General features: G+C 30.9%; 2 protein-coding genes across 2 annotated transcripts; one reads left to right on the top strand and one right to left on the bottom strand.

Annotated features, from left to right (window-relative positions):
* Positions 1-4574, top strand: LOC114174091 (SUMO-conjugating enzyme SCE1). Its single transcript, XM_028058840.2, has 6 exons — positions 1-132; positions 237-334; positions 437-520; positions 3610-3762; positions 3902-4015; positions 4241-4574. The coding sequence occupies exons 2-6, from the start codon at positions 269-271 to the stop codon at positions 4301-4303; spliced, it is 480 nt and encodes a 159-aa protein (XP_027914641.1). The 5' UTR covers positions 1-132; positions 237-268; the 3' UTR covers positions 4304-4574.
* Positions 4575-6604: 2030 nt separating this feature from the next.
* LOC114174625 (soyasapogenol B glucuronide galactosyltransferase-like) lies at positions 6605-8267 on the bottom strand. The gene has a single exon (XM_028059453.2). The coding sequence runs from the start codon at positions 8226-8228 to the stop codon at positions 6750-6752; it is 1479 nt and encodes a 492-aa protein (XP_027915254.2). The 5' UTR covers positions 8229-8267; the 3' UTR covers positions 6605-6749.
* Between the last annotated feature and the right edge of the window lie 4276 nt (positions 8268-12543).

The following is a 12543-nucleotide window of genomic DNA, read 5'->3' as shown; positions in this document are numbered from 1 at the left end:
TATAAAGGGACAAATGCATCCGCAGTTTTAGATGAAATCAGGAGCGTTGGTTTTATTGTAGAGAGAAGGAAGCGGTGAAGAAAACAGATTTGTTGAGTTCTGTGTTGTATTTGTACTGAGAGAGAGGGTTTGGTAAAATCAATTGTTTATACTATTTACTCATCCAACAAACAAAGATATATAAAGCCAGAAAAACCATCTTTTTTCATTGTTGTTTCTCTACTCTGCTTCTTCAGGTTTTAGGAGCGGAGAATCCACACTCAGAAACATGTCTGGAATCGCCCGTGGACGTCTTGCTGAGGAGCGAAAATCATGGCGGAAGAACCATCCACATGTTCGTATCGTTTAATTTTTCCCTAATTTTTTTCTCTGCTTATTTCTCTTCAATTTTGTATTCTACTTCCGTTACAATCTATGTTTGTTTCTCTTAATTTAGGGTTTCGTTGCCAAACCGGAAACTCTCCCTGATGGCACCGTCAATTTGATGGTCTGGCATTGCACTATTCCTGGCAAGACTGGGGTGCGTTATTTTCTCTTCTTATTGTATCCCCTCCTCCTCCATGCCCTTTATCTGCGTTTATCTTCAATGCTAGCATGAACTATCTTTGACTTCTATCAAATTTTTTTCTCGGTGCTCGTCTCCTAGAGGTTTACGGATTGGAAGTAAACTATAGGTCTTGATCCGGATTCAGTTTGCTTAACATGCTAGTAATGGTGTGCCCTCTATGACTTTTGTGCTTTAGAGCCTTACATGTCATGACAGGTGCTTTTCTTATCAGTTTTAATCGAATTGTTGGTGGTATGGAGAGCAGATATGTAAGTTTGTGGGGGCGCATAGTTTGAGGATGGTAAAGTTATTTGGAACTCTTCTAGCTGTGTGATGCTTCAGGCTTAAACCTTAGATATAAATTTGATAGTAAAGGCACATGATAAACCATTTTTTTAGTAGGCTTTGTACTTCTAACATATTTCTCATGCTAAGGATTGAACATCTCAAAAGTGTGATTATGGTAGAACCTGATAGCCCATAACCATGAATGGGATAAACTTCTAATGACTTTGATGTCATCTTAAAAAATTGAAAACCGATAATCTCAAGTGATAGACTAGATATTTGTGGGTGGTCCGATAATGATCTTATAGTGGATGATACATTTTAAGAAATGAATGGTGAAGTTCAGATCTAAGTTGTCTTGCTCTGACTCAAATTTGATGATGGGAATACAAGTGTGTTTCGTACCTCACTTTATAAGAATGTGTTGATCCAAGAACCCTGGGCAAGCATAGAATTTAATAAGGACGATTGAAGCTGAGCTAGAAGAATTGGTCATGCTTTTCCAAAGCTAGATATGCTGGATTGACGTGATATTGATTACCATTACTTAAAAAAAACAGGAATGTAGAGAGAAACAAACTGATGAAGGCTATGTGCTCTAATTACTGTTTCAGTTTTCTGTATAGATCACCACCGGCATTGAAGAAGAAACATCACCATCAATATTTCTAGTGAAAGCCATGCTAAAGGGTCGACGTGCTCTGGTACCATGATATTAAACACCGATAAACTGATTTTATTAGTATAGTCGAGGATACAGACAGGATAGTGAAACTCTGTTTACAGAAAACCACTTATATATATACTTGTGCGTGTATTTAATGACAGAGCAAATTTACAGAATAAGTTAGTCATATCTGTTTAACTGAAACATTTCACTAACCACATAGGAAACAAATATACATGTTTGTGTATTTAAATATATATGTTTAGAGACAGAGCAAATTTACAGAATAAGTTAGTCATATCTTTTTAACTGAAACATTTCACTAACCACATAGGAAACAAATATACATGTGTGTATTTAAATATATATGTTTAGAGACAGAGCAAATTTACAGAATAAGTTAGTCATATCTGTTTAACTAAAACATTTCACTAACCACATAGGAAACAAATTATAGTGACTGCCTCAAACAGTTACTCTACGTCAGAACAAAAACAGACAACTGTAAGAACATAAACAACCAGTAGCATTGTCTAACAGAAGATACGCTGGCAATATTAAACTGAATAGTAATAGTACTAAAAACTAAATAAAGTTTAACATATAATATTGAATTTATATAATAAACTAATATAGTAAATGAAAGTTTTCTGAATAGTGACTCTCCCACTATATTGATTGTGTGGTCTGCTTCTCTGTATTGCTATCCAATATTTAAAACACCGTAAGGGTCTTAAGTCCTGTACGTGGGTATTTAGCTATATATTGGTTAATAGTCAACATATTAAGCTTGAAAAAAGAGTAACAGCATCTCCCATGAGATGATTTGTGTGCTGTTTTTTTTTTTTTCCATTATCTGGGCCATTAAGTGAAAGATATGATTTTATGGCTCTTATATCTGCTTATTGTCTTGACTTTTATATGCTTGTTCGTTCACAGTGGCATTTGTGCCTTCTAGGATGTCCTGTTTTTTATATTTTGTCATGTGATTGGACGAATTTTCAACTTATAACTTATTACCAAAATATAGAGAGCAGGATAGAAAACAAAAAGTGGGACAGTGAAGTGTTTTAGATTAAGTGTGATGCATTTTAGTACGCATTGATTTTGGAATCTAGTAAGGTTTAAATGAGTGTGATATATTAACAAATCTACCAAAGAAATATAGTTTCAACACTTAACCTACCAATGATTTTATTGGGGATGATTATTATTAATGATGCTTATCGTAGTAGTCAATTGTGTTGAACAGTGGCCTTTATATCGTGCTGCAGCACCCTGCTACTCCTCTAAGGGCCTTTAATACGCGTAGCCATCACGGGGCTTTCACGTCTAAAATCATGGCGATTTCACGTCTAAAATCATGGCGACGGTCTTTTTTCATATACCATATTTATTTGCTGTTTGCCGCTAGTGTTTAACTCAGGCCACGTGCTAGTTGGCCGTGAGAAAGGGGGGTCAAAAAGGTGACCTGATTCACACCAGACGAAGACTTTTGGAAACCTAACTAACAACGCTGAACGGTTTATCTGTTTTAAACTTTAGCCACTTGTGATTTAGAACAATTACAACAGCGTGTTTTGACTGAAGTTTCATAGATTTAGTATTAGAATAAAATATCTTAATTAAAATGTTTTAAAATTTAAAGCGTAAACTAGTAACGCAAGGCCAGAACATACCTACTATTGTTTAATATCAAATAGAAAATATTTGATTGATTAATTTATGTGTTATAATTTCTTTACTTGATTTATCGTTTGAAATCTTTTACTAACTAAACATTTTAAAATCTGTTATAGCTTTTCAAATACAGATTATTCATTAATATATAATAAATTTAATAGTGGACTAGTTATTATAAATTTTGTTATTGTTCTATTATATTGTAATAGATGACATCCTCTTATCTGCTATAGGTAGCTTACTATTGACCTTTTGCATTTAACATGGTCAAGGTCATGGAAATTACTCAAAATATTTTATCCCTTAGAGCTTATGCTAGTGCATCATGCTCGATGACTTCGAATATCTTGGATTAGACTTGCATATGAATGAGCAAGACGCTTGTTTATTTCATTGAAATTATTCTGTATGTCGTTTGTTGCAGACTGATTGGGAGGGTGGATATTTCCCACTGACGATGCATTTCAGTGAAGATTACCCTAGCAAGCCTCCAAAGTGTAAATTCCCTCAAGGTTTCTTTCACCCTAATGTGTATCCATCTGGAACTGTTTGCTTGTCTATACTTAATGAAGATAGTGTAAGTATATCCTTCTTATAATTGCATGATGTTAGTTGAATTCTTTCAAGTCAATGACATCTTCAAGCTTGTATTATGTTATTCCACATGCTTTTCAGTGTATACATATATATTTATAGAATCATTCTTTTACATTTAGGGCTGGAGACCAGCTATAACAGTGAAGCAGATTCTTGTGGGCATCCAAGACTTGCTTGATCAACCTAATCCTGCTGATCCTGCTCAGACAGAGGGTTATCATCTATTCATCCAGGTAGCTAACCTGACAAACGCCACGCACTTTACCGGGAATTGTATCACTATACTTGTTTTCGAAGAGTAAAGGAAGTAGTATAATTTTCTAACTTTATGAATATGCAGTCCATGCTCACGCAGGCACTAATAATTGTTAATATACTCGCACTTCGTGTGGGATCTTTTTTCATTGAACATAGTGCAATATGAGAAAGTGAGTCCTTATAAATATTTGTTTGTGCAGGATGCGACTGAATATAAGAGAAGAGTCCGGCAGCAGGCAAAGCAATACCCACCTCTTGTCTAGTTCTATATTTGTTCACTTTAGGAAACTATTCTAGTATGTTAGTTGTTGTCAGTTATTTATTGTTCCGTGTTGAAACTGTTCTGTGATTGTTAGCTGCCATAATATGCAGACTCCATGGTTTTAACTATTTCTGCTTCCTCTCAGGTCTGGATAACGTGTTAATATATTACAATGTGAAAGTCAACCAATAATACTTGTTGGCGACACTTTCTGTGCCTCATGTTAGCTGCTACATTTCTATGTGAATGGATAAATTTACTGTTATGAATTATATGATATTATGACTCCTACAGTGGTACTTTCTGTTCTGAATTTCTTGTTTCTATACTGATATCAAACCTATTAGCCAATTGATTTGTCCTTTATCACTGAAAACTTTCTATTTAAGTGATGGCACATGCTGAGTGGGGTATATGCTAGTTATTGACATGTTAGTTTTTCGTCATTCACGGTGTTGAAAGGTATGTATGACGTAAATTCACGTGACGATACCTGAATGTGATTTGAATCTTAGAAAGGGAATTGGAGTTGCTACGTTTGATGTTATTGCCTGGCTACAAAATGCTTATATTCTAATTACAGAAGATCAATTAACCTTTATATTATTGCTTTGAATGGCTTATTGTTGATGCCGAAATGTAATTGGATAAGTAAGCTTCCCATTTCTGGTGTTTGAGTGCTGCCTGCCAGTTCATAAATTGTAGAACGATAGCCTATGGATTTTCGTTGAACTTAGACTATGAAAGCCTTCGATGTGGATAGAAGATGCGTGCACAAGTACCAGAGACTCTATATTAGGTTTTGTATATATCAATTTGTTAAAAGCAAAAAACACACTTGGTGCGTAAATCTATTTTTGTTTGAAGAAAATAGAAACGACTTCGCGATATTAAGAAAATGATTTAAATCTAATTTAATCACAAAATTAATTTAAATAAGATAGGATATGCATTTATCTATATATTAATTTTTTTTCATATTTTTAGATAAAATATATAATTTTAAGAGAAAAGAATTATTATAAAAATAATGTGACATTTTAATAAAGTTTTAGTCATTCACCGTATTAAGTTATCTCTCATAATAATAACATAGATTTTTATCATAACAAAAATAACTTATAAAAATAATATAGCAGTTTTATCATAATACAAAAATAAAATTGGAAAATTAAAATTTCCTCTTCTTACTATGACATTATTTTCTGGTATTTCTAAATTTAAAACTTCCATAAACCACCAATTTCAAACATTTTCTTAAAATTGATAATATATTTAAAGAAAAATATGTAAGTGATTAACCTAGATTAACCTCGATTATAAGAGAATTATTTGTCCAGATCTCGAATTGAGAAGAATGTTATGTTAGAAGACTACGTTAATGGTAATACGTGACAATTTTCTACTGAAAGGTCACGTATCCAAATGGGACAACATAAATAAACTCAGAAAATAGTATTTGAGGAACAACAGACTATAGTGGATGGAGAAAATGAATTAGACAGAAAAAACAGTAAATATTCTTAACTTATACTTGTTACAGAAATAGGAACAGGCAATTAAAAAAAATAGTAATACCAATTTGAAATCTATGTACATTTATGAAAATAGAAACAATTTATCTGCTATGTTACGTCAACATGAATATAGTATAAGATATCATATTAAATGAATCCCACAATTATTGATATAGAAAACCCTATTAAAATTCCTTTGTTATCACATAAGAACTTTTAAACTCCCAAAGTTTCCAGGCATAACTTGTTTTATTTAAATTCCTTAATTAAACTTCACTATTTACTATTCTATTTTCATTATTGGAAGTGAGGGGTCAGTGGAGTCAGCCAACGATGTTTATTTATCATAAATTACTACCTCCTTTTGTTTATCGTAAAAAAACCAAAATAATTTCATAATATTCTATCTACAATAAACTTTTCATATGAGAAAAATATAAGGTAATCAGAAGTCATTCACTAATTAAAGTTATATTTTGAAAAGTATAATTACATGAAGTAAAAATAGTTAAAATTGTTTATATTAGATATTTCAACAAGTCACTTTCATTTAAAATAATTGGAAAAAATTGTAATTGTCAAATAGTAATAAAAAATAATAATTTTTTAATTATTAATTTTTGATAATTTTTTTTACAAATTAATATAATATTTTTTAAATAACTTTATTTATTTATTTTTATTTTTCTATATTTAAAACTATTTAAAAAATGTGACCTAAAGTTATAAAAAAAATTATTAAAATTTAGTTGTCAGAATATATTTTCCACAAAAAAAAAAATATGTAGTTTCAAAGTGGTGTTCTTATTTTATTCAACTTACTAGAAATATTAAGCTTGAAATCTCAAACCAAACACAAACTACATTAGTCAGAAGTTCTGATCGGAATGCAACAAAAAACGAGAAACACCACGGAGGGCAAAAGTGGTGTCAAGGAGTGGTTGTGGTTTCTTGAGCTTTGGAATGTTTGATCTGAATGAGTTCCTGAATCAATTCCTTCATGTTGTTGTGCGAAGAGCCACCATCCATTATAGCTCTCTTTGCAGCATCGCTTAGCGTCTTCGCTCTTTTCCTCAGTTCCTCACTCTTCTCCTTCATCATCGCACCAATGGCGTTTCCAATGTCTACTCCTTTCACAATTTCACTCCCAAACTCGTTCCAGTTTCTCCACTCTTTCGCCCCCACCGGCACTCCAATTTTCAGCACATCCACCACCAGCTTCTCATTGAAAAAATGCTCCGCAAACAGAGGCCACGTCACCATCGGCAACCCCGCATTCACGCTTTCCACCACCGTGTTCCAACCGCAGTGACTAACCAATCCTCCGATCGCAGGATTCTCCAGTATCAGCAACTGCGGCGCCCAACCCCATATCAGATACCCTTTCTTGCTTTCCTTCATTCTCTTCTCAAACTCTTCCAAAAACTTCTCTCCTTCTCCACCCTCACCGTTTTTCCTCACCACCCAAATGAAATCTTTCCCAGAATCTTCAAGTGCACGCGCGATTTCAACAAGCTGGGAGTAAGGAAACTTGTTCATGCTCCCAAAACTCACGTACAAAACAGAGCTCTCTTCCTTCGTGTTGAGCCACTCATGCCACCCTTCTTCTCCTTCTTCCTCTTTAGCGTACCCACGTGCAGCCTTATCGGAAGCATCCTGGTTCGCCCACAACGAAACCGGTCCAATTCCCCAACTCTTGGTCCCCATCACGCCCTTGTAGTGCTCGTAGTAACCACTCTCGAGGTCGTAGAAACTGTTGAAAAGAGACCCGTAGCTCTTTTTTTCTGACTCCTTAATCGTCTTCATCAACTCCGTGTACTGGTTCGGAGATCTGAGCCAATCCGGCAACTGCAACCGCGTCATCTCCAACCTGTCGGGCAACCCAGGTAACACAAACCGGTCGGTGTCGGATTTCGCTGCCAGATGGGGTGCGTACTGCTCCACAACGTGCGCAGCGGAGCGAGCGAGATAACTTGCGCCGTGAAACATGATCCTGGGAATGCGGAGCTTGGCGGCGGCTTCCGCAGTCCAGGGGTGGAACATGTCGGTGACGATGAAGTCGGGTCGGAGGTCGTGGAATAGTTGTTCGAAGCGAGGTTGGAGAATGGCGAGAGCCATGTAGATTCTGGGGGTCATCTCGCGGGGCGTGTCGACGTTGAAGGCTTCGATCCCCGGCGGAAGCCCCACTTGGGCGGCGGGGAAGGTGACCAAGTGCGTTCTGATGGGGCGGCCGCGAGCGGAGTCGAGGTCTACGGACTTCTGAAAAACGGTGGCGTTTTGTGGGGTGGTTATTATGGTGACGTCTACGCCATTCATGGCAAAGAGCCTGGCCATGTCCACCAGAGGAATTATGTGACTAGTCGACAGAAAAGGAAGGAAAATTGACTTTAGCTCACTCTCTTTCCCCATCGCTATGGCCACTTCTGGTCTCTTCACAATATTATTCAATTCATGATCCTCTAATATATACACTGCAATCTCTCAACATTCACACTATTTGTCGGCTGCTCTAATCAGTTTCCTAAACTCAACTTAAATTACTCTTTTAATCTCGTGCAAACAAAAAGAAAACTAATAAAACAAACAGATGAAAAGTTTGAGTTTTGTAATTCCTTTTGCAACAAAATGGATACTTTTTAATTCATCCCTTCAAAAGAAAATTTGGAACAGCTGAAAATAACTCTTCTCGAAAAGTTTAGTATCAGTTAGAATAATATAACATTATTAGTGATTATATAATAAAATTTTGAATTTATGATGTTTTTCCGTCTTGCAAAGAAAATTTAGATCAAACGAAAATAACTCGTCTTAAAATATTTCATATCAGTTAGAGTAATATAAGATAAATATTAGTGTCTATATAATAAATTTTAAATTTATGATATAAAAAATTTGGAACAGACGAGAATATCTCGTCTTGAAAAGTTTGGTATCGATTAAAGTAATATAGAACAAGTGCTAGTGATTATATAATAAATTTTAAATTTATGATATTTTTCATCTTAATCAAATACACTTTGTATTTTTTTTTCCTGTAATAGAGTCTTCTAATATATGAATTTTATTTTTAATTTGAAAATTGTGAGTGTACTTGAGATAGAAAAAAACATGAAAAAATAGTATATGTGTTATAAATTTGTTTACATAGTGTTATTATTTTGCGGTCATATTTTTTTGATTTTGAAGTTTTTATATTATATTTTTATGTTTTCTGTATTTTTTTTATAAATGGAGTGATTCTTGAATATAAATACATTAATATTCTGAATTGATCTGCGTTCTTTTCAGCACAACCAATATTTTTATTCTATTATGACATTAAAGTGTATTGTAATTTGGGTAATTCTAGGGGATGGACTTATACGATGAGATTAATGATTGCAGTTATAATTGAGTTGAAAAAATGTTCTTGTGATGGTGAAGGGGTGGAGCACGAGTGAATCGAGGCCATCCTTTGGAATATAATATTGAATGGAGTATAGATTTTGTTATTATAATAATAAGTGTATGTGTGAGAGTGACTCGTGTCTCGTGTTGGGTACGTGTCGACATAGAATGTTCTGTAAGCTATATACATTAAGAACCACAAAACATCATATGTATTGGAATTTTACTCAAAAAAATGTTTTTGTTGCACTGAATGAGTGGAGCCCGAGTGAATCGAGGGCTTATTTTAGAATATATTGAATTAACTTTACATTTTATTAATAAAAATGTGAGAGCACTCGTGGTTCCCGTGGGTAATTGTACTACCACCTGTGGCCAGAATCTTTCATTTAGGTTCACGTTGAACGCCTTGCATGTTCAAATCTTAATTTTTATTTACTACTTTTAAATATTTTTTTAGTTTCTTAAATTTGATATAAAATTTAAATTTATCTTCATTTCAAATTCTGATACAATTTATTTTTTAAATTTTAAAAAGTGAATAAATGTAAAATTATAATTTAATTGAAAAAAAAATTATATGTGAAAGAATGTTTTAAGTTATTTATATTTTTGAAACTTTTTTATTTAAATGTGAACACCACTAAACTTATAAAAAATTAATTTATTTATATTAAAATAAATATATATTGAAAAAAAAAACAATTTCAAATCAAAAACTATATTGCCATTAAAAAAATTTGATTTCAATTTTAAATACTACAAATATATTTAATTTCTCTATTTATTTTCATCACTTTTAAAATTCATTCTTTACAGCTAATGAAAAAATCATAACTTTTATTACAAACAATGCAAAATTATTTTTGAAAAATTCAACATTAATTATTTATTATGTAAATAAAATTCTTTGTAGAAACTTATTAAATAGTAATTGTGGGACTTAGTAACTATTTCTTTAACATGAATAATGAGCATATTATAACCATGATACTGTAATCAATAATGTAGATGTAGAGAATGTGGCTCCCACAAAATACAAAATAGATACTTCTGTTGTGTGCCTATTAATTAACATAAAATACTATAATTTTTACTTTAGTTAAAGGTTTTACACAAACCTACATATGTATAATGAATTGTTTGTTTGATTGCATATAACGAACTCTGTCGGAAAACCAGGAGATTAGGTGTGTGGGTGGAAGAGTACAATACGTGTGTGGGTGGAAGAGTACAGTATGTTAATATGGTTAAATAATAATTAATGTGTATTGATTTTATTAATTTTATATAAAAATTAAAATAATTAAATTTATTAATTAAAAAATATAAATTTATATAATAAACTTTATAAACGACAAATATTTTTGTGAAATTGTTAAATAATCATTGTAGGATACAAATAAGTACTTTAATTGTTTAATTATTTTCTTTTTTATTTTTTATATATTTTAACACTATTTTTTTGTTAGTTTTTTTATTAATTTAAATTTTTTATATTTAATTATATTTTAATTTTTAATAACAATAAAATGCATTTATTTTATTATTTAATTGTTTTTTTAATTTTTATTTGTTAGCATTAAATAAAATATGGGTCTTGTTAATCAGCGTCTAACACTGATTAAGGTAATTAATATGCATTGAATTCTATAAAAAATACATAGGTAAGTGTAATATTAAATTAAATTTGACATAATCATCATTAATGTAATTTTATTTTATTTAAAAGACAAAAATGTTCATAATTGTTATACACGTGTGTTTCATATTTTATGTAAGGTTCATCGATAAAAGTTAAAAAATAATTATATAATAAAATAACTATGTTTTAAGGTTGTTAAAAATTAAATATAAAGAAGTTTAAATTAATAGTACAATCATAAAAAAATAGTTTTAAATATCTACAAAACTTATAAAAAAAACAAAAATAATATATTTTAGTAGAGACCTTAAAAATTTCAAAATCATTTTTTCTGTATCAGTAGGTTATTGTTTAAAAATTTAAAAAGGTGTTTTTATTTTTATAAAAATTATTATATGTATTTATACTATCTTAATTAATATATTTAATTATTTCAATTTTCAAATGTAAAATTGAAGAAATCAATACAAATTAATTATCTTTAACCAGTACCCTAAATCCTAAGGATACTGGTTAGTATTCTCCATAAATATTAAACGTAATTTAACAATATTTATAAATATTTTTGTAATTTAAATAAAATAAAATTGTATTAATCATCATTAACTCAAACTTTCCTTAATATCAAATTTAACTATAAATTTTTACAAAATTCAATACACATTGATTATACTTTGAATTATAATACTAATTAGCCCAAAAATAACATATAATATTTAAAATGAGTTAGAGGATACAGTTTCCCACGACTCAATTTTTGTAAGGATTTATTATGACATTCATTTCCATTTCGGTAGTAAATTCTTAAGTGGGTGATTTTATTTTCGTGCATTTGAATCTGGTGTTTATTCTGGCAAATTAGTATTGTATTAAATGTGTCAATGCTTTGTGTTTTTTTATTATTTTATTTTATTTTAAATAATAAAAAGTTGTCATGCGGGAAACTAGTGTTCTGTTACATGATAGTATGATGTTATATGACAGTGCTAAAAAATCACTTTGACACAGATAAAATTTTATTTTAAAAAATAAATAAAAAATATAAGAAATTACGAGTGACACATCTCTAACGTAAAAAAATTATGAGTAATTACATCAAATCTCTCAAAACAAAATCAATGTTAAAACGTATAAAAATAAAGAAACTTATTTAAGATTTAAAAAAGAAAAAGATAAATTACATAATGTAACCTTTTTGTTTTAAGATTACGAATAAACGATATTAGTTGTTGATTTCTCAATAGACACGTTTATTTACTTCGTAATTTTTTCTTAAACTGTATTTTTTTTTTTAATTTTGTATTCAAAAATTGGTTTCGTTATTTTAAAAGCAACTAAAGTCGTTTATCAAATTAAAATTAAAAAAAATTGATAGCATAAACATTTAAAATAAAATAAAATAAAAACTACTTTTAAAATGCAAAACCAAATTTTCAGTACATAATTACCTATTTCAAAATAAATGGTAAATTGGAAAATAATTCATTCAGAAATCAGTAACCAATTTCTCCATGTAATTAAAAAATCAAAACTCATGTGGAGAAAACGGTTCTCCCATTCCGTTTCTCAACATGAACATTAAAATGTGAAATTATGATAGATAATTTTACACTTAGGTAACCTTTTGGGTTATTAAAAGAAGTTTATCTAATGAAGTAATTGTAAATACAGGATGATAAATTCATTCTATTT

This window comes from Vigna unguiculata, chromosome 2 (assembly GCF_037176805.1).
Source record: "Vigna unguiculata cultivar grain cowpea cultivar isolate G323 ecotype 2 chromosome 2, ASM3717680v1, whole genome shotgun sequence".
NCBI lineage: Eukaryota > Viridiplantae > Streptophyta > Magnoliopsida > Fabales > Fabaceae > Vigna > Vigna unguiculata.
The sequence above is the reverse complement of the archived record's forward strand: the minus strand, read 5'-3'. Positions and strand labels throughout refer to the sequence as shown.

Excerpts from the sequence above, each read along its gene's own strand:
- LOC114174091 (XM_028058840.2), top strand. The coding sequence starts at position 269 with ATGTCTGGAATCGCCCGTGGACGTCTTGCTGAGGAGCGAAAATCATGG. Across the intron at positions 335-436 it reads GGCGGAAGAACCATCCACAT|GGTTTCGTTGCCAAACCGGA; the intron begins GTTCGTATCGTT and ends CTCTTAATTTAG. Across the intron at positions 4,016-4,240 it reads GTTATCATCTATTCATCCAG|GATGCGACTGAATATAAGAG; the intron begins GTAGCTAACCTG and ends TTGTTTGTGCAG.
- LOC114174625 (XM_028059453.2), bottom strand. The coding sequence starts at position 8,228 with ATGGGGAAAGAGAGTGAGCTAAAGTCAATTTTCCTTCCTTTTCTGTCG.